This window comes from Cupressus sempervirens, chromosome 5 (assembly GCF_028749045.1).
Source record: "Cupressus sempervirens isolate cs-2001-9-10 chromosome 5, ASM2874904v1, whole genome shotgun sequence".
Taxonomy (NCBI): Eukaryota; Viridiplantae; Streptophyta; class Pinopsida; order Cupressales; family Cupressaceae; genus Cupressus; species Cupressus sempervirens.
The window spans coordinates 379,953,641-379,977,046 of record NC_143122.1 but is presented as its reverse complement, the minus strand read 5'-3'; the positions used below and the strand labels follow the sequence as shown (position 1 = coordinate 379,977,046).

The following is a 23,406-nucleotide window of genomic DNA, read 5'->3' as shown; positions in this document are numbered from 1 at the left end:
AAAAAATAATTGAAAAAATAAATATAGAAACCACTAACCATATGATCCCTCAAGCAAGCCATAAGGAGTTTGAATTAAAGAAAAGGTCATTTAAAGGAAAGGTAAAATACCATATTGTCTTAAGTGGCATAGGGAAAAACCAAGACATCGTACGGTAACATTCCCACCAGGTGAAGGCAAAGGGAAGTTTGGCCTAAGCACATGCACCGTACACCATACAACCTACATTGACAAGGTTGTGCAACGGGTTAGAGAGAACATCGTACGGTTTGAAAAACAGACTGTGCAGCCACATGAGAAGCAACTTGGATGTACAGTAGTAGCATATAGAAGCATCGTATAGTCGCAAGATATAAAAGCACCTTAGAAGTGTACAGCCACAGGAGTAAATCACTCTTCAACGCATCCAAAGATAATCACATACGAGGTATTGATATATATCATACGACACCCAATTCCCCAAGGCACATAGAGGATATCATACAAAGACAAAGCATACTATACGGGTATTCGGAAATTGAAAACAACATCCGAGGACATTGGAGAAGTATTGCTCCAAGGAGAGAAACACTGCACAGCAGGAAGGCACTATATGCTAAGGCCTAGTGCATCCTTGGGCAATAGTGGCAACAAGAGGCCATAAAAGGAACAAGGAGCCATAGATATTTTAATGCAACCATTGTCTCAATGCCTGCAAAAAACGCTAGACGAGATTAGAGGCCATACACATAAGCTACAGCTGGAAGGAAAATAGAATGTTGTCCAGCAAGTGGAATAATTATGTGTGGGAAATGTTGGAGAAGTTGTACATTTGAAGGAAGAGAAGAGGGAATCCCTAACCGTTTTTCTTCCTACATAAAAAGACAAGCAACAAACCATTATGGACTCGGTCGAAAAGAGAAGTTCAAAGATGAAGTTACAAACACAGGCAAGTGGCTCTAGTTTTAGTAGCAGTGTGAATAGAAGTGCACAAATTTTGCCTTCATGAGTACGACTTACAGGTCGCATAACATTGGAAAGAAGAAAACAAGACTGAAAGTACAAGTGTAGATGGTGTCTACAAATTTGTCAAAAGACTACATTACGCCTCATACCATAACCTACGAGGGTTTGAAGTTTGAACAAACTGGATTGTCGGAAATGGTAGCAGGAGACGCTTGAAAATGATCAGGTAAAAGATAGTCTAAGAAGGGCACAGGTATAGTGGGCAATCTAAATGCCTATTTTTTGTATCAAGGAATTTTAGGGACCCTTGCACGCTATGGTCAAAACTTTTGACATGTTCTCCAAGACTAGTGCCATCTCCTCCTTGGTCATGACTTGGAGATCTCCTTCACTACAATTGAGTTCACACAGGTGTAAAGTATACCTGTGAAGGGGTACAAGATTGATTTAAAGGCTAAGAAAATGAAGGACGAGGTGAAGGAATTTTTCATCAAAATGCTATGCAGGGATGACCTTTCACAAGCAGAAATAGATTCTCTCAGGAAGGCCTCTAAAGGAAGGGGGTCAAAAATCATTTAACAGAGAAGGGCATTGGCACTGCCTCATGGATGTGGTGAAAAGCAGGCTTACAAGATCAAGTCGTGCCTCTGATATCACCTTTCTGCAAATAGACTCATGAATAGATATATGTGTGGTAAGGTGTACGATTGGGCAAGGTTATTATCTGACCGCATGTATGAATTTATGATATTGCAACACAAGACTTTCTACATGTCGCATTATGTTATCGGGTTGTTTCTAGATGCTAAACTCAAACAGATTTTGGTAGACATGCTTGAAGTCAAGCCAGGACACTTGGTGCCAAGAGAACCTCCCATCATACGTTGGCATCACTTGGGCACACCCAAAGGACAGAAGGTTGTCACAGGATCAAAAGCCATCGTAAGACAAAAACGGCAGAGGCAAGAGGAGGATTCAGAATGATGAGAAATGGGTAGTGGTCGAGAGGATATCTCCAAGAGTGAGAGTGATACAGATGAGGGCAACAACACTCAGATGGTCAAGGAGGATGAGGTAAAGGTAGTCACTTTGGCACCTATATTATTTGTCAGGCCTCTCCTACCTTACACAACACATTTGAGCACCGTCATTAGCACAACACCTATTTCTTCTTTTGGGCAGGTTAGGCCACCCATCGATATAGCTCCATCGGTTGCAGTGACAGAGAGAGCTCCTATAGTTCTTGAGACAAAGAATTGAGAGACAATGGTAGTGATTTCAAAGAAGGAGACAAAGGCCCCCACATCACCACCTAGAGTTGTGTCAGAGGAGGTTATGGAGATACCTAATGAGACACCCGAGATACAAGGTAAGCACATGAGGAGCTACAGATGAGACTGGAGGTAGTTGGGTCTAATGTTGTGGTGATCGTGGATGCCGCAATGTTGGTCGAGCCAACTAAAGAGAGTTCTATAGTTGGAGGGGTACCTAGCCAACCACGTCGATTAGACCGTATGAATGCTTACTTGACGCAAAGGTTTTGGCTCACCCCAGTCACACGTGGACCTAGTATACTCTCACCGATGAGAGACGTGCCTCTTTCTAAGGTGAGGGAGTTAGGAGGAGAATAGCCTATCATGGTCGCTACACCTACACCTAAGGAAAGAGGATGTCATCCAGTGGAATGGATGAGAGACCGCTCGTAGGAGAGACTTCTCAAGCTATGGTAGAGGTCATACAGATAACATAGTGCATAGGAGCAGCCCACCACAAGGTCATCTGAAAACTTCCCTAGCGAGGATGTAGAGGCCTACTTGGCAAATATGGTGACTCAAGGCCACAAGGTGGTGGTCTTTGCATAGGCTCGAGCCTTAGAGGATGTGTTTTGGGATTTGGGGCATGTGTTATCATTCATGAGAGTAGGGTGTCCAGATGCATTTGCCACCTTCTTTGAGGCACAAGAATGGCCAAACACAAAGGCTCCATAGATATTGGAAGATTGGATTGTTGGAGAGTCAGCAGTGGAGAGCCGAGTCGAGGCCCTTACCCGCGAGATAGTGCAAGTGTATAGAGACACCTACTATGCTCAGAGATAGAGTGAGGCAAATAGAGTACCAATAGAGCAGGCTCAACAGGAGTAAGCTACTCGGTTAGTAGTAGTGGAGAGTGACTTGGCTAGCCAACAATTAGTTGGGAAGAGAGAGAGAGAGAGAGAGAGCTCATGGTGCAGTTGGAGGCCACTAAGACTCAGTAGACTCAGGCAAAGGAGTTTAAAGCGAAGGAGACAGAGCAAGTGGATATTACAGTGATGTTAAAGGAGGTGATGGAGGCACAGATGCAGGCGGAAAATGATTTGAATGTGCAGACACACAATTTCAAACCCAAAAGAATACATCCTCACTTGTGTCAAGTGGACCAAAAAAATAATAATATTCGAGTTCATCAAGTGTTAACTCACATCCTATGGCCAGCACTAGCACGTAATGTGTCAAGAAACTCACCAACATGTTGCAGAACCAAGTAACTGCTCCAGAGTACCAAACCAATGCTAGTGCCCTGTGATGCCAACACCCAAAATATTCAAGTGTGAACGCCTAAAGATGATGCCAACAGATCAAGAATTTATGGTTGTCACTAATACTAGAATCAAAGCTTATGGTTTTATTCACAGCTATTGGTGAAGGAAACTATCTTACTTCAGCCTATATTCATTGTACCAAGTTGTAACATACAATATTCTGGACAGTGGAACTCTTCGAGAAAGAACCCTAATTTAAATGCTAATTTAAATGCAAAACAGAATAATTTTGGCAGTGAAAATAGGCATGATGCAATTCCAAAGGATTCATAATACAAGTCTAAAGAAACTACTGCCATGCCTGCTATGGTTATTGCAAGCCAAATAGGATGCTATCAGCTTTTCCCTCAGGCATCAATGTTTTTTCTTACATGCCAGAGCATCCTACAAAGGTAAAGGTAGTTTTTTTAGGTCACCACCAGCCGATTTGGTGTGTGATAAGCCCCTTGTCAAGACCGTGAGGGCACTATTTTTACCTTATATCATCTCCAACAAGGTGTACAACCCTAACCCCACTGCAGGTTCCAATGTGTGATATCCCTTGTAGAAGAGGATTGCAAAACAACATCAACATGGTCAGATTGAGCTCTTGAAAACCCAAAAGTGCATGCATGTTTGATCCAAATACAAACAAGAAAATTGGACTCTTAATGGATTTGAATGAAAAAAAACATGGAAAGCACCAAGAATTTCACATTCTAGTTCTTTGATTCAGAGGAAACAGTAGCACATAATATATTCTTAGTTGAGAAATGAGTGTTCTTGTTGAATAACTTGTTGTACTTTAAGACATGATTATAGTTTAGAGTATGGTCATAGCTATTATAATCTTTAAGGATTTCCGCCCTATTTGTCTAAAAGAAAATTACATATTGATCCTGTATATGATATTTAATAATAATAGCTTTAGAGCATCCCGTCTTTTGAGGTCCTGCAATCTTTGGTGTTCTCACTACTTAAACATGGCATTGAATTGCTAAAAAGGAATAAGGCTGCTATGATGTAGCTTGTGCCTGACTAATTGAAGATTTTGTGTGCATTTTTATTTAGTTCAAGATGAGACTCCAAGAGATTGGCCCTTCTTTGTAAAATCAAATTTAGCAATAAGCCTCAAGTATAGTGTCCTCCATTCTACAAGACCGTTAGAATTCAGTTTGATTGAATTAGAGATTTACCGTGCAATGGTTGCATATACAAATGAATGTTGCATTTCTGAGACATACCCAACCATTCTGCTCAGATAACAGAACCTGCAATAAAAAAGAGTTTTTGTTGTTGATGGGGGGTTTGCCTCGATCAAACCCTTGTTTAGAAATTAACCTTGAATTGAAATAATTGAAATAGCATGAATGTAAAGTAAGTGTATGAATTCACATTACAATAGCCGGATCAATCGAATCGAATGCAATGTGCTTACTTCACCAATTGATGTGGATCAACAAGATGAAGATGAATGGATGTAGAAGATGCAACAAATTATCTTGAATAAATTGAAGAAGATCTTGAAGATAAACTCCTTCAATTGCTTGAATGCTTGAATCCTTGATCTTCAATGGAGGGATGCTTGAAGACTTGAAGACTTGAATACTCGAACAGTTGTAGACTTGAAAGTTTGAGTGCTAGAGCGCTTGGAGATATGAATCATGGATCGCTTGATATGATATAAGAAATGAAGCAAATGGAAGGGTTTATATAGAGCTCGGAATTGACTAACTCCTGCAGGCCGACGTGCCTAGGAATTAACACCCTAAATGTACCCAAACACAGGACCCGAAGAGGAGACCCAAAATAGGTCCCAAAACAAGTCTTGGGTCTCCAAAATCAAGTGCACAATTCGAGATATAGCCGTTATGATGCAAAGAGCAGATTCCAAGTGGATGGATGAAGGGAATGGAGGACCTAGGGGGATAGATCCTACCTTGAATTTAACGCCATGAAAATAGGAACTTTAAAGAGAATCTATAAGGTTTCACCCCGATTCCACCTAGGAGAAAGGATAGAAAAGGGAAGAAGGAATGAAAGGTGCAAAGAGATTGATGATCTCGCATTAAATAGGTGCTAAACCTTTTTTAAATTGGAATAATGTCCAAGTTAAGATGGTACACATATTATCCTTGTAGTCTAGTTCCCGTTTTGCACACCTTAGTCTCTAAGTGGGAGATCAACTCATATTGGACTTTCTGATTAACTCCAGATACCCTCGATTGCTCCATCCTTGTCCTCCTTGGTTATCAATGTCTCATGCAATCACTCTTGCAAAAGAAAAGAAGATATGAAGTTACTGATCTGTTAAGGAAATCTGGTTGAGAAATTAACTTCAGACCCTTAATCCCTTGATTTTACCATTTAATTTGAATTCCATGACCTTGAAACAATCACCTAAACGGCTGCAAATGGAACTTAGAATCAAAGCAAGAAGGACTATGTTTGAGGACTATTGCAATAATGAGCATAAAATTGATCCTTAATTGTCCCAAACTTCTTCTTTTTTTTTTTTTTCTTTAAGACATGGAATTTTAAAAAAATCTGAGGACCAAGTCTGCAACTACATGTAATCAGATTGCTATGACTCATTTCAACCCCCAAATGCATAGATCAAACCTCATTACTATTGCACAAACTCTGATTTTTTTGAAGACGGACCTGCAACTTACCTTTTCTTGATGATTTTTCCTCAAACCCTTGTGAAAATGATCCATGCAATCCTAGCAACAACCTGTTACATCCCAATTTTTGCCTAATTTTAAATTGGTCATATAGTCGTTGAGTTTTCATGTGAAGTCAATTGACAATTAAAATTAGTTATGATCATGTGAAATGGTAAGATGATTAATCGTTATGATTTCATGTGAAGATGACATGTTAGTTAATCGTTATGATGTTATTATATTGTTATCTAGAGATATTGGAAAGTTGGTTATTCATTCATGGGAAGTGAAATGGTAGTTAGCTGTTATGATGTTTTATGAACAATAACTTGTTATAGTAATTATGATTATTTGAGGAATATGATATTATTGTGGAGAATTTCTTTTCTTGCAGGAGTATGTCGAAGGGGGGAAGCATTGCCAGAGAAAAAATGGGCAAGAGAAACCACTTCACCTATGAGTCAACATGTATGAATTCTAACCACCAAGGCTAAGGGGAAAACAGCTAAGCAAGAGTATAGTAGGGACTACCATGAGTTACCCAGTCTATATATATGCATTATTAAAAAAAGATCACTAAACATTTAATTAAAATGTGTTACCTTAGGAATTGGATGATCTCAGAGCTTCATGTGATGCGAAAGCTCGTTGAGAATACAACATTCTTACCTTTGGCGGAAAAATACCACCACGATCAGAATTATTTCTTTCACACTCATTCTTGCTTCACAATTATCTCTACGAGCTCTATACACACCTTCTACAGGCGTTGAGTCGATCATGGTCAATATTTTGGTGCCTAATCAAAATGGCAGTAGCTGATTGTTGTTTCCTTCTTCCATAGTCGGTCATTGGGCATTCCAAGCATTATTCAAGAATTATTCAGGCCCGTGCAAGGACGACCTTTAGTCAAGTCATGATATCACCACTTATGTTTTATTTTCCAAATGATATAGTGAGGCATAGTTGAAGCCTACTTCGTAAGTTTAAGTAATGTTGATTAGAATAGATCAAGATATGAACCAATGTTTGCTCTTTATGCATACATCGTAAGAATGCTCCAAAACTATGGCATTTCTCATTTAAGAAATTCTCTTTTCAGATCATGAATAATTGGAGTGCGACTTATACAGGGATTTTTGAAATGTATTCCCTGAGATAAGAAAATAGCACCTTGCAAATCAAGAATAGTTTTTTTTAACTCAAGCTACCTTTTGTAGTGCCAAGGCCAGAATGGCAAATGTATTGGCTATGAATATAAATGTTTAGACATTCAAGTTATTTTTTATAATGACAAGGCCAGATTGGTGGATACATTGACCATGATTACAAATGTTGATACATCCAAGAAGACCAACACGGTCGAGATGAAGGGCGTGAAATGGAAATCAATGAATTATGGTTTATTCTGGCATGATAAAAGAAAGAACCCTCAGTAACTTAAGCAAATAAATGAGATGTTAAAACCCGTTTCAACTCATGATAGTCCTTACTATAGTCCTGTTGTCAAGTCAAGCAGTGGGTGATTGGGTACATAATGCCTTCACAAATGCTTAGCCAAGGTAGGTTAGTGGCATTCTTGCTGTTGTGATCACTAGAGGTCAAGGTTGCTAATAGTTGGCAGATAGGTGTATGGAAGGCATCCTAAGCCTAGCTGGCTATTTAGCCGAAACTCTAACACCAAGATGCTCAGTGGTTGGACAGTGGTGCCCCAAGCCTAATTCGAGGGTAGGGAGGGCCTTTCTTAGTAGAGATTGTGTGGGGGTACTTAAGGGTCCGCAGTTGGGAGGTTAAGCCCTTGGCAATGATTCTCCTCTCCTCCAGTAGCCAAGGCTTGCAGAACACAAGATCAAAGTCTATATGCAAGACCTCTAAATTTCGGGCATTTTACTTTGTGTTTATGTTTTGCATTTCAATTATGTATTGTAGTTAGATAGTATGGTTAGTTTCTCTTTTAATGGATTATGAAGTAGTTAAATCAGTTATTTCTTTACTTGAATATGCATAAAAGGAAATGAAACGATAACCATGCATAGATGATACTAAGGTAGTTACAACTGTCCTTCATATTATCTTGAAAAGAAATGTTATTTTGGTTATTTTCAATTCATTAAATTGGCATGAAATTTTAGCTTGTTACACAACCTCAGATATAACTGAGTGAACTAAGAAATTTTCTGATTTTTTAAGGAAAAATCATGCATCTGTGAGAAGTTTGAAACTTTACCACTGTGTGTCAGCTCTTTAATCACTCAAATTCGGCCTTTGCACTCAAATTTCTCTTTCCTAACAACCTACAGCAAGTGTTGCCGGGAATAGAGACATGGAGATTAACTACAAATTTTCTATAAAAAAATTTCTATAAAAAATTTGAACTCTCCTGGGAGTATTCAGACTTAAGTCTGAAGACATCAAACTACAGCTCCATGAATACTTAGATATGGTCTTGGTTTTTAGTAAAACTTGACTTTCAAACACCCTAGAAACTTGTTCATTGCAACTTCTCATTGTCTTTGTAAAATCACGGCTTATCATGGGGTTTCAGATTTGTGAAAATTCAGTCCTCTTGCTTAGCTGCCCGCGCTCACCTTGGTGACATTCAAACTCCATCTCCTTGTAACAGAAACTCGGGTGGTATTCTTTGGCACCTTCAATTCTTCATCTTAATGCTGACCGAATTCCATGATGGCTGTAGCTGTGCTTTGTCAAACATTACACTTCTTGGCAGCCTCTTGTCAACTTGCTTCCTCCTCTTCCTTTGATTGCAAGCTTGGTCAACTTGCTTTATTATATTTTATTAGATGTTCTAGGTGGTCATTTAAAGGTGATTTTGGCTTGGATTCACCTCACACAGCCAATGTGGGATTAAAATTGCATTTTAAAATTTGATCTCCAGACTTGTGCAAAGTTGAATGCAGCTCCTTGGGATTTGTGCAAAATTGACAATTCTATGGAATCCGTTGATTATTCAATTTCCACATCCAATCCTTCAATTTTTTTATTTGCTTCAGACTTATTCTTGTTTTTTGTTCCATTCTATAGGTGGGTTTTTTATTTTGGGGAGAGTTGCTTGCCATTTCATGCATTTTTATCTTAAGATGTTCAACTTCATGGGGCTAGTGGAAAATAACCTCCATGAGCACAAGTCAAATCCTTAAAATATCCCTTCTTGAATTTCCCACTTTCTCCCATAACTTTTTCATCAATTCTCATTATTACCTCAAAGGGGAAAGTCAATTTGCACATGGATACTTAAAATCCTCCATAATTTCCTTTGTTTCCTCAATTCTCCCTCAAAGGGGAAATTTGAATGTCTCAAGGACTCCTATTTTACTTGTTTCCTTGTTCAAAAAGGGGAAAATTGTCCCACTATAGGGGCAAATCCAAACCCACTACTTCATCACTTCAATTATCCAAACGGTCCTCAAGGGGAAAATGACCCTCTCAAGGACTGAGGGAAATTCTATATGCACACCGACAAAAACGGAGATTCATTCATCACAAGGACTTTTCATACTTCACATCCAAAAAGTCTAAGTATAGGACTAGTGGAAAATTGATATGCATAGGGACTCTTCACTAATTGTCAGTGTGCCTTATGCCCAAGACGGGAAAAACAACACCCATAGAGACTAATGGTCCCAACACTTAATTTTTTCACTTGTTTTGCTATCTAGAATTGGGAAAACGACCTCATTGTGGACTTTCATAATTTCTAAAGGGGAAAGACATCTATCACAAGGCTTTTGATTATATTTGGAGTGAAAACCCACCCCTCATAGGGACTTTGGTCAGTTTTGCAGTGGATTTCTATTTCCATAGGTACAAAGTGCACTTCTATAAAGAAATTTAGATTTTCATAAGGTTTTTGTATATTTTAAGTATGGAAAATCAATCTTAATAGGGAGTTTAAAGCCATTATGCATAAAATATGTCATTATAGTGTATTTCGGACTATTTGACTAGCCAAAGTTTTTATAAACTTAGATTTTTTCCTCAAACAATTGCAACTTGACCAAATCTTAACCTTAATAGTATAATACTCCTATTTGCACTTACAACCCAAACAATGTAATCACTTAACCACTCCTCAATCTATGAGCTTTGAATTTTAAGTCAACTACCAAAACCTTACAACTAGGAGCAAAAAGAGGGGGTACCATTTGCAATGGCAAAATGGTATGAAGACTTCACAACACCATCCATATTTTATTTTTAAAATTTGGATATGGGTCTAACACATCGACCAACAAACACAAAAACTTGATTGCATAAACATACTAGCACTTGTACTAATGAATGGCATTTATTTGGTTGCACGCACAACCAAAAGTTTGAACTGCATAAGACCTTCCTTTCACTGCTTAGCTTGAAGACTTTGCACAAACACATATCTATATTGGTGCACATGTATTGCACATACCTACATTGAAGCTTGAACACTAAATATCACTCCCTAGGTTTTTCTTCCATATTGTCTTAGCATTAATTGCCATATGACTTTTGATTGACAGTTGCAGTGTCAAATGGAGTCATTGCCATAGTCACTCTATGTGCTCCATAAGCATCCCGTCTTGTGCATCTTGAACTCGCACAGCTATATATGTTCAATCTTTTATAAATTGTTGTAGCACTGCCTTCAACCCAGATATTTGTCCCTCAAACTCTTTAGACAAGTGCACAAATTGCTTTCCATTTTGCAACTATAACCCTACTTTATATATTATACTTTTATGCAAGTAAAATATTTGTCCATCCTTGCTTAGAACTGATCTTTCATTAGGTTGAAGACATTACAAATATTTCTCAAACCAAGAACACATGTATGTCAAAATAAAACTACCAATGGTGGAGAACCCTACAGTATATACCAAATACTTTTGTCTCATGCGGCTAGGTATCCTTTAAATAGCTCACTCCATATATAAGACAAATAACTGGAATAAATTTAGCTTGGCTCAAAATCTGAGAATGCCCTTTTTTAAATGATTTGAGATAATGTATATACTATATAGGAACCATTTATGTAACTATTATAGCTGTACAAAAACCAATTAATGCCATGTTGAACAGTTTGGCATATTCTTATTTGCAACACAGCATTTTGCTCTTCATTACATTTTGCATCAAGGTATGATAACCTTAACATCCATGCATGCCAATTATATCTCGTGGTTCTTATTTTGCTTTGCTCCCTCAACTGCAATATCCAATGATTAACCTCCTGTATCCACACTTTTAGTTGTTTTACACTTACCAACAGCTAGAGGCACTTATATGCTTTGTGAACCACATATCACCAATACCTTTAAAACTATTTTGAAAATTACAACCCATCTTTTTACTTTACTTTTCACAGTGTGAAATCCATAAATTTGGAATCACCTCCATAAGAAAAACATTGATTGGGTTCCGGCAAAACAAATTTGACTAGCTTTCCCTTTAACTATGCACTCTGACCTGTGCAAACATTCAAGCCACACCGCGAGCTTACCAACAACCACCACCTTGACAGGCAGGCTCACCCAAAATGAACTTGGACTTGAAGACACAACGCTTCATTCCTATTATATATTTTCAATACAAAAATATGCAAAGTACAAACTTGCAGATTAGAGCATATTTGCAAAAGAAATTAAACAATAACCAAGTACATGCAGATGATCGCATCCCACTAAAGTTTCTTTAAATTAACATCATACAACATCCAGATTTTCTTCATTAACACCATAAAACACACAAACTGCACATAAACATGGTTATCCTTGTCCAGATTTGACGGCAGTTGATATCAATGCTCTTGTTCCCTTTGTTCACCTAAACTTTTGTAGACTCAATTCTCAGAACTGTGTCTATCTCAGATATGCATAGGAGGTCTGCTTTTATGGAGACAAGCAACCCCTATTAATGCAATAAGTACTTTCATATAATTATCTACATGAACATTGCTTTGTGCAAGCAAGCTCGTGTCCATTCTCCTGCTATAAATTATATTAGTACATTGCATGACCTCTTGTCCATGCAACTGCTAATTATAGCATTTCACAATATTTGTGAATTACAATATGAAAATCTAATAGTAGTATCTAGCTAAAAGGTCCAATTCTGGTAACAAAAATGCGTAAAAACCACAAAGTCTTCTTGATGGTTTTTCTACACTTTTAATACCCTATACAGCTTTAAAAATTGTCCTTTCTTTTCAATTGTACCATGTTAAATTTTTGTATTTTAATTCAAATTGTAGTTTTTATTAGCTTTTTGTTGTCACATTTTTTAGAATCAAAATGACTTACTAGAGTGACAATCCAGGCATTGATTTGAGGTTGGGAAGCAACATGTAAAACCAGCCAAGTAACCGAAAGAGGCCGTATAATTGGGGTTGTATTGCTATTTTCTTGCCCTTCCAACATATTAACACCACATACATTGGGCCTATTAATGTAAAACAAACCTTTGAGTCGGCTTGCAGTATTGCTTAGCACTAGCAAGGCAACTAATTCAATCAGGAGTCAGCATAATAAATTAAACATATGCCGAAAGTTGAAACAACTAGAAGGGCACCATTATAAGGTTAATGCACACTTCAATATCGGATGGTAATGGTATTGGCCCTTGTAGCAAGCACTCGCTTGAGAAGAGAGCTGAGATCATCAAAATTATATCGAAGGGAGATCAGTGTACCATCTGCTACTTCCTCCAAGGTTTCTACACTACTAACTATGCCGCCTATAGTTTCGTCATTTAAAGTGAGTGAAGCTATACAAAGAGGAAACCAAGAACTGCATGTTCAAAATTGATAAACCAATTTACAAATATGTTAAATGCACAAGTTAGAGATGAAGCAAATTAGACCGTAGGCTGAATCTTTTCTCCAATGGCATTCCTTTATATATTGTTCAATCTAATAATTAGAAAGAGGCTTTGCCAATGGTAAGAAAATTCGGTGTTACTTGTGTGTCTTCAAGAGAAATCAAAACCTCTTAATAGAGGAGAAAAAGGCCAAAAGGGTATCAAGTGGCTGCAACACAATGTTGGATGGGTGACACACACAGACATCAGACACCACTAACTCATTAACATTATACTTCCGTGAAGGGAAGGACCTTATTTCTTTAGAGGTGTTGGTTTCTAAAGAAGACACAAAGTTGAGTTACAGTTTCAAATATTAACAGATGCAAATGAGGACATTGGCCCTCAAAATATAGTGCAAATTGTTTCTAATGCAGCATGTGAACAAGACAGTAGGACAAAATATCAGACCAACTACAAGAATGTTTATTGGATTCCTCGTTGTGTGAATATTATAAAAAATATAGTTGAGGACATCGGGAAAATAAAGGTAAACAAAAAGGTTGGAGCTGATGAAAACGGAGGTGCAAACATTCAACTGCAACCACTACACTTTGTTGGCACTGTTATGGAGCTTTTCAAGAAAGGAATACCTCAAACTTACTGAGAAAAAAACAATTTATGGTGTGATATACTAGAGCAGACACTTGATTACAAGAGCTCTTGCAAATTATAACCATAACAAGGGATTAGATTATCTGAGGAGAATCCAAGAAAAAGAAAGGGGAAACTCTAAAGGAGATTGTAGTTAGTGAATTTTTTTGTCAAGCATGAGATACATCAAATCTTTTGTATCCCCCTTTTTGAACATCATTAGATTTGGGTGCTCTGTCAAACCTGGCCTTAGGGAGATATACAAATGCATTGATTACATGCTTAGCCAAATTCAGACCACAATTCATAAGAGAGAACCCACCCCATAGTACTAATGTTAGCATATGCAACCCATCATTCTGCAAAGATGGTAGAATCTTGTGATCCCCATACACATGGCTACAAATGCATTGAATTCAAAGTGGAATCCAGAAAGACCCAATAAAATTTTGCCCCTTCATGACCAAAAGGTGAGGAATGGCCTCATACAGACCTTCAAGAAAATGTATAGTCGAAAGGGAGTTTCATTGGTGGGAGTTACATGGATTATATTTATAGAACTAAAGGCTAAAAGAGTTCAACAAAGATATATTAATGCTAGTATAACTATACAGATTTGTTACTTGCTGATTAAGATCATTCATTAGCATCCAGAATGAAATTATCAGGTGCATAATCCCGTGGGTGCCAGATAGAAGAGCAGTGTTTGGTTAGCTGTTTAGCTGGGTGAACTTTCATGGTTGTCCTGTCTACAACAGCAAGCTAATTCTCAGATTTAGGACCTGCTTCAGACATCTCAATTGCTGATTTGGAGGCATTTTGAATTAAATTTCATGTAATTATGCTTTGTTTTGAATGTCAACTTACAGGAATTTTCTAATAGCATATCGAATGGTCATTAAAAATCTAAATCACAAATTCTTATCAGTGTGGAACTCTCTATTTGCATTGTTTATGTTGTCCTTTCATTTGGCAAAATTCCAAACAAAAATAAGGGGTGTCCCTACACAATGGTCACATCTACAACATGTAAGAAACACTTAATATAGAAAGATGACCCACATCTAAGACAGCATGACCCACATCTAAGACAAGTAGTGGCCCATGTAACCTGGATATGCTAACAAATGTCCTCTATGATGGATCAATTGAGCACCTCTTGAGCAAGAAGAATATGACGAGGGACACCTAAGGAGTAGCTAAAAGTTAGTAACTGTCCAGATAAATAGAAATAGACTAAAATAGTTGGGCCAAAATATGGAACCCATCTAAAACACATGAGAACTGCTCAATGTAAAAGGCAACTTAGTTCTAAGGGGATACAAAGGAGAGGTCCATGTAACGTGGATATGCTAATTGCAAATGTCCTCTATGATGGATCAATTGAGTACCTCTTTCCCAAGAAGAAAAAAAATGCAACAAGAGAAACATAAGGAGTAATAAAAGTTGGTAACCCATTCAAATAAATGCAAATAGGCTAGAAGAGAAAGCTGACCTTGGAAAAACAGCTACCCCAACACCCAGCACAACACAACAATGTTATCCCTTTTAAGCAACAGAATGCCAAAAATGGATACCTCCCACAGAATCACATATCAAAGCAGAATCACCCTAGATCTCAGGACGAATATCAAAAGAATTTGAACATACTCTCAAGGAAAAGAGGTTGGGCTACATATTTGGCTCAGTATTTTTGTTTCATTCAAATCTTTGAAATGTGAATTACTCACATTCACAACCACTTTCAAGGCACTAGTGATGCAGCTGCTGCTTTTTTAATAACGGAATTGACAAAGAGAACATGAAGTCCTACACATAAGTTGTAAATGCAAATGAAGTTGTTCCTCTCAAAACCTACAATTATTTCCTAATCCCGTCATTCTTTTCTTCAACAACATGCTTAGGTTCTCTGTTTGATTAAGTGAGAAGTGGCTTGGAAGTGAGGCATTAACCCTTTATAGTTTAGTTGTTTCTCCCTTCTTTAATTTGGTATTATTGCATGTTGAAGATTGTAGCTACGATAGAGATCTTAATCTCTGATTTTTAGAAATATTGTCATTATAACCGTTATGCTTGCCTTCAGCTGAAGAGGACATTTGTGATAATAATTGAGATACTATTAAATATAGAGACGTGTGTCGCACAACATGCATTGAGGCATGTATATGAAAATACAAAGAGTCATGTATTTGGAATTTGAAGAGACCTTCAGTTGTAATGTGAAGAGTCTCTCTATTTGTTAGAAACTTATATATATTACATCAAGCGAAAAGCATTGTACACTTGAACATTTCTGATATCAATAAAAGTGATTTTTTGTTGTGTGGCTGGAGTTTTCTCTTCATGTGGAAGGGTTTTCCCAGAATAATCTTGAATTTCCTTTGTATCGCTTTTGTTCTTCCTTATTGTTGTATATCATATATTTCTGGCCTAAACTTAACATGGTATTAGAGCCTAGTTATAAAACAGTAATTAAAGGAGTCTCTCTTTGTTCATTGGTAATCCATAGGATCTATATTAATTAATTATTTTGGAGTTATATGTGATTCCAATTCAGTTGTGAACTTGTGAGTTTTGGAAAGCAAACCACATTAACGGTGGGTATCTGTCAGTTTTAATCTTGTGTGTGGAATAATGTTGGGCATTGGAGGGAATTGTCTGGGTACAAGTTTCATGACAGTAGTTTTGTTATGATGAACAGGTCAGTCAAATTCATGATTGAGATAATCAAATTCGGAATTTTTCAATCAGGAGCTCATCATTCAACTCCTTGAAGGTTGAATGGAGGGTTTGGTTCCATGAAAAGGTGTCTTCTGTTACAATGACTATTAAGAAATCGCATGGTTGAGCACTTGATACCAATAATATTGTATCCATGACATTTCCTCGAGAGCTCACTTTGAATCATTTTGGGGCCTGTCAGGGATCATAAAATAAAGAAAAAAAACCATGTCTATAACATGCACGCATTTACATTCGCTGTCATCTTCACGCTCCACACATATTCACACTGGGAAAGGAGTGAGTCAATTGGGCTTCAATAAGCTTGCTTATTTCAGAAGATCTTCAGTTTGAACCGCTCACAGAGCAACAATATTTTGTATCGTAGAAATCGATGGCCCACGTGTGTTGATCATCCAGGACCCATCAGACGATTAGAGTAAGAGTTGTCTCCCATGTATCAATTTTTTTAAAGTTTTTTCTTTGGCAGTTTCAGTATTTTGTGTCTTTTATCCTTGTTGTCAAAGCATCATAGATTCTATAATTCCAGTCTGTTATTTTTGTTCTTTGTTAGCTCGTATCTCCTCATTTATGAAGAGTTGTAGCGGATCTCTTTCGTGTTGTAGAGAATCTTTTTCTCTCTAACTGTCGTTTTTATTCGCACCTGTGTATTTTGTCCTGTATTGCCCATTTGTGCCTTTTGTCGGGAAATAATTGTTCACAGCTCTGCATTATATGTGTCATATTTCTCTGTTACTTTATTTGCCTTGTATCACGTTTCTTTCTCATCGTCTGAGATTCTGGCCATTTATGGCCTTTTCATCTTTTGTGTCCGCTGGTGGTTATGTGCCTGATGATGGCTCTTTACCATTTTATATGTGAAAGTATCTTGAAGTTCATTTTTTACCTTTGATTCCCTATATCTTCCCGTTTGTGTCTTTATGCATATCGTAAGATATGAATCTCCTCGGGGTGGTCTCTGCTTGTATATAGTTACTCCTTTCTGTTCGTGATTGGTGTGACGGGAGTCACAGAGTAATGATCAATGAAAGATTTATTGGATATAGCATACTTTAGACCAGAGCATAATGTTTCGGATGTTGAAGCAGGTCCAAGGAAAGGACAAAAATAATGAGATAGTGCTATGCAATTTTTTCTGAGGGCCTTAGTGCTATGCAGGACTCTTCTCATTCTCTACCAGGGAATAAATTATTTCACTCTGATCATTTGCCTTTTATTTGATTGGAGTTATTGCGTGCAGTCTGTGAATGAGAATCACAAGCAACAACTTGTTGTGATTCAAACATCACAGACAGGAATTGAAATAGGAAATTTCAAAGGCTCTTCAGGACAAGCTACTGCTAGTGCTAAAGGTCCTAGAACAAAGGAAGCACCTACTGCTAGAGGGGGCCATCTGTAATCGGAGTTGGCTTTTGTGCCAAGAGCAGGACTGTATGGGGTTTAGCAATCAGTTGTTGATCGGATGGTTTTGTTGTATGGTAACCCACTCACGTTGAGGAAGAGATAAGTTCTTCATGATTACGAATTTTGATATATTTTATGTTTTTGTATGGATCTTATAAGTTATTATTAAACTCTTTTGATTGCAGGACGCAATGGGATGATGATAGGTTCTATGAGAATGTTGCTTACTGAGTTAATGATGCATATTTACAATCAAATATAAGACTAAAAGGGCGTTTCTTGATCAGAGGGAGATGTTCAACCTCAAAGGGAGATTACGTCATCTATCTTAGTGTGGCGATCAAAGTTGTCCCTTCTGAGAGGGAGTCTCTGATGAGACAGAATCTCAGTCGCGATACATCTTATAGTGGTGATTGTCTTATTGATTATGAGTTTTGTAAGGACAGCTATGCAAACTCTTTCACTTATGAGAAATCATGGTGAACATCATGTAGAGAGAGTCCATGATGTCATCACATTGAGAGATTCCATGATGGGAGTTGCAAGTCATGTTGGGAGAGTTTATGACAGCATCACGTTGAGAGAGTCCGTGATGTAAACTGGCTGTGATACTTGGAGGCAAGTCATGTTGGGAGAATCCATGATAACATCACGTAGAGAGAATTCGTGATGTAAAAGTCTTGCAGGATTGTCATGTTGAGAGATTCCATGACAACATCACGTTGATAGAGTCTGTGATGAAAGCTGGATGTGATTCTTGCAGATTTTTCATGTTGAGTGATTCCATGAATTATGTTATGCTGAGATAACATATTTTTTATGAAAATAAATGTGATTAGAATTTATCATTGACATTTTTTGTTGCAGCTATGTGTGATTGTTATGCTAAAGATCTCTCTCTTTCTAAGGAGTGTTGAAGATTGTAGCTGCAATAGAGATCTTTATCTCTAATTTTTAGAAATATGGTCGTTATAACCAATATGGTCACCTTCAGCTGAAGAGGTGATTTTTTATAATAATTGAGATAATATTAAATATAGACATGTGTCGTAAGACATGCGTTAAGGCGTGCATATGGAAATACAAAGAGTTATGTATTTGGAATTTGAAGAGACTTTCAGTTGTAATGCGAAGAGTCTCTTTATTTGCCATCTATATCGCATCAAAGTGAAAAGCTTAGTACACTTAGCATTTCTGATATCAATAAAAGTGATATTTTGTTGTGTGACTGGTTTTTCCCTTCAAGTGGAAGGGTTTTCCCAGGATAATCTTGTGTTTCCTTTGTATCTATTTTGCTCTTCCTTAGTGCTGTATATCATATATTTCTGGGCTAAACTTACTTTGTATCTATTTTGTTCTTCCTTAGTGCTGTATATCATATATTTCTGGGCTAAACTTAACATTATCATGAGAGATATCTCTATTTTTGTACATTTATGGACTACGAAATATCCATTCAACCGTGGAAAGATGTCGAGACTAAGAAAGATCAATTAAGTTGTTGGGAGATGTCCAGAGACATCCGCAGTCTGTTTGAGGCGTCGTGTACATTGTCAAAACATCTCCTGCACATCCCACGCTACCTAGGAGATGCACCCTGTCTGTGAAACAAAACCTAACCGAGATATGCATAGAATCTTCCTTGGCATCATATGCATTATTGTAGGAAATAAAATAATCAATAAAAAAACAGTACCTTGTTGCAAGCATACTTGCATCCGAAGAAAATGCACATCCTGAAAGTGGTCGATCATCTCCAATTTCACTACAATCCATAATAATCCTGGATGCCTGTTCCAGGACACAATTCAATTCTGCATCTTCATCTTCATCGGGATCCTCTCTCCTCCTTTTAACTCTCTGTATCCTCGAGGCTGCCCGAGGAAGTGAAAATTTCATAATTTCGGTTCGAGCTTTTAATAATTCCTGGGAGCCTATCGTATAAAAAGGATAAGACTGAGGCCCTTCTGTGTCCTGAGCATCTTCAGCAGCAGCATTTGCAGCTGCCTCTTCTTCTTCTTGAACCTTCATAAGCTTCTCCAGATGACCTTCTGAATCAAGCTTTGTCATAAGAGTTCTGAGCCGATCACGTCTTTCCATCTCCCTCTCACCAAACAGTGTAACAGGCTCATTCAAACGCCGAAGACGGGCACGGACAGCAGAGTCATTTGTAGGCACAGCCATTGCATAAGCCCGCCTACGCATCAAAAGCTCCTGAACCAACTGTTCCTGCCTCTCCTTGGCCTTTCTAATCTCGTCAGTAATCTCATAGTCTGCTGCGGATGAATGGACTGGATGTTCAGGGCTTGAAGAAGGGCTTGAATCTTTGCTGTCTGTATCTGGCCCTTGCTCATCATTACTGTCTGGAGGGTGGGCAGACAACACAAGGGAGGAAGGAGCTATAGGCCGAGTAACCGGAGGTACAAATGGGGGCCTGGGAATTATAACTGGAGTAGGGGCAACAGGTGGAACTCCAATCGGTGGAGAAACAGACATAGACGAGCTAAATAAATTATTATCAAGTGGGGATGAAGGAGGAAAATTTGGTGCAGCCCCGGCAGGCACTGCAGGAATAGGCGCAAGGGGCCTAACAGGAGGTGGAGGAGTAGGAGGTATAATTGGTGTGGATGTTAAAGTCTTGGGAGGGATAAATGGAGGAACAATTGCAGGAGGAGCAATAACTGCTGAAACAGCAGCAACTGGTGCCGAAATTAGGGGTATTGCTTCTGTGGAATTTAAAGGTGCTGGTGGAGAAGTAGTTACATCCATTGGGCTGATTGCGGATGTAGAAGGATCCAACCCTGCTGATGCAGAGGGTTCGTCCATGGTGCCCTAAATTACAAATTCTTCAAGTTCCCAGCCACTTTGAACCTAAGATCACTTGAACACAGCAGTGTCTCCGGTTTTATGACTCTGACCGGCTTTTTATTACATCCTTGCACTGCAAAGCAAAAATACAGTGCACTAGAACTTAGTATGCTTCTTTGCAAGAATATTTGACAGAACCATAAGAACAACTACCATTGAATTGGAATTTATGCCTCCGCTTACATTACAGAATAAAGCAAACAAACTGCCCCCAAAACTCAAAATCCCTCTGCCGCGATTTTTTTCCCACTTGATATCAACTTATTGATAGAAATCCACAAGAACATTTGAACCCGGCATTGAAAAGCACAGTACGCTGTTAAAGAACGTCTTATAACTAGGAGAAATGAAAAACAGATAGTCGTTTACGTGCCAATTTTTTCCTGAACTCCTTGGAACAAAAGCGTATAATGGTTTGGTTTCACGAGGAATCATGATTTTGATCACCTCGTGAACTATTAAATTCATAATTTCATACAAATATGAAACAGAAAAAATGAATGAAAACATTTGAAACCCAAAAATAAAACGTTGAAATCATGATGAAATACTTTATTTATTTGGACCCATATACCTATGAAATTTCATTCATAGGAACGATCTTAAGCTCGGCTTAGTGATGTGCTACAAAAATTTAAGTTGGATTTACTTTTCTTTCTTTTATTGGAATGGTTGAGCTGTTTGAAAGGAATGAGAAAGGAATTAGAGCTGAGTATTAGGAGGAAGGTGTATGTCCATAGTGACAAAAGGTACAAATCTATATAATATGGTTGGTTGTCTACATATACATTTTGGTTGGTTGTATAAAGGATATTTTTAAGTTTGAAAAATAAATTAAACAATGTTAATTTGAGATAGTTTAATTTATTTGTTCTTAAATTTATGTATGTTTATTATAAAACAAAAAGAAATATAGAAATGGAAAACAAAAATCAAAGATAGTTAAATTGGTATGTATTTTGTCTACAAAGTAAATTATTTTCAACAAAAATAGTAGAATCTTTTAGACACCTTTTTTGGCAAGTTCAATATATATTATGCATTATAAGGTAATGGGTAGTTTGTTTTTGGAACAAGAAGAGATATATTTCTTAAAAAATTGATATGCATCACCATAAGGGGCATCTTCTCATAATACCCATAATACAATAGTTGTATTCGCCAAGGAAAGAAAATATTTAAATACATAAATGTAGCAATAAAAAAGTAATGAAGTAACACGCATAGACTCATAATATTGTTAGAATATTTAGAATAACTAAGGGGGTGAAATAGTTATCTTTAGGTCTAGATGTACCAACTCAATTTATTTAATAACTTTAAAAAACTTAAACAATCTCATTAAACAGCTCGGTCAATATAAAATATCATCAACAACTTAACGTTCTTTAACTCTTTGTTCTGTATATGTGTCAACCAACAGTAAAAATAGCATGCATAACATAACATTCACACAAGTAAATGACACCAAGATTTAACGTGGAAACCCAATTTGGGAAAAACCACCAGTGACATGTTACCAACTTTTCACTCTCGTGAAGTGAGCTTGGTTAAGAGTCAACCCTATCAAATGTTACAAAACACATGGTTAGGTGTGACCATGTTAAAGAATTTAATCACCCTGTTAGGGGTGGCCTAGTTAGAGGACTTTGAATCATTCCATTAGAATGTCACCTTGATTAAAGGATTTATAAAAAGAGTGTTAGGTCAACCTTGATTAAAGGATTCTGACTACCACAATGGTTAGAATATAACAATAAGTTTGATCTTTAAAACACAAATCACTTTGCAAATTCAGCTCTCCATTCAGCTCGTGTTGGTTCATTGATTGGCCTCCATTATCATCTCCATCATTGATCTGCTTGGCAATCCTTCAAGCAATCACAATTCACCAATCTTCTCACTTCTCTGCTACTCTATTCTTCATAGGTTCTCCTTAATATTGCCAATCAACAACAAAACCAACCTTAGGTAATTTTGATCTTCTTCCACTTTAACATTATCATACATTTTAGGATTAGGTTAGATCCATTGAATCTATCCATCATTTAGTTCTTCCTCTCCTTTCTAGATACTTCTAGAAATTAAATCACTGCCTTTGATCACACACCAAACTCTATTCGTGCATTAAATATGCCAACTCATCAATCATTATCATCCACACATTTTGACTAATCTGAAAGTTCAATTGTATCGGCCTCAAACTTGATTCTTTTACAAACTATAAATTTTGTTAACACTCAGTCACCATTATATAGCTTGGTCACAGTTGTTCTGTATCGGTTGGCTTCCACTGGCTCGCTCAATCGTTACTACACTTGGTTGCTACTCCAACTTGCCCAACCATAACTATCACTCAGCTAATACTATTTACTCGACTAACCTCAAGTTCCTTAATCTTCTACTTCAATAGCCTAGTAAAATTGTCACTCAGTCAAGCTTAGTATTTCACTCAATTGCTTGTATTCTCTTATAAACATCAACTCAATCGTCTTCCTTACTTCATATAATGATTAAACAATTTATTGTCTTGTCAAAGACTAACTGATCAAGTGCCCATTATAATTTCATCATACTTGCTCCTCTTCACTCAAGAATGTCCCTGGTTCATCTAGTTATCTCTCTTTTCAAATCCTATTCATCAATCAATAGATATAGCACTCAATGTAGGTAATAAATGTCTTACCAGTAAGGTTTGACATCAATGACAATATAACAATTGTTCCATTGTGGTTTCTAAAAATTCCCCTCTTTGGCATTGATGGCAACACCTCTAGT

General features: G+C 37.4%; 1 protein-coding gene across 2 annotated transcripts in view; it reads right to left on the bottom strand.

Moving 5' to 3' along the window:
- The window catches only part of LIS (WD-40 repeat family protein / small nuclear ribonucleoprotein Prp4p-like protein), a 78,911-nt gene extending 57,691 nt beyond the window's left edge, over nt 1-21,220 (bottom strand). The window contains exons 1-2 of one of the 2 annotated variants that reach the window (XM_089830638.1): nt 20,812-21,202; nt 19,457-20,701 (exon numbers count right to left, since the gene is read on the bottom strand). In XM_089830638.1, the coding sequence (XP_089686764.1) occupies nt 19,457-20,586 (1,130 nt within the window). In that variant the 5' untranslated portion in view covers nt 20,587-20,701; nt 20,812-21,202. Of the gene's footprint in view, nt 1-19,456 lie in introns of both variants that reach the window. The other variant, XM_089830637.1, reaches the window with a different exon arrangement.
- Between the last annotated feature and the right edge of the window lie 2,186 nt (nt 21,221-23,406).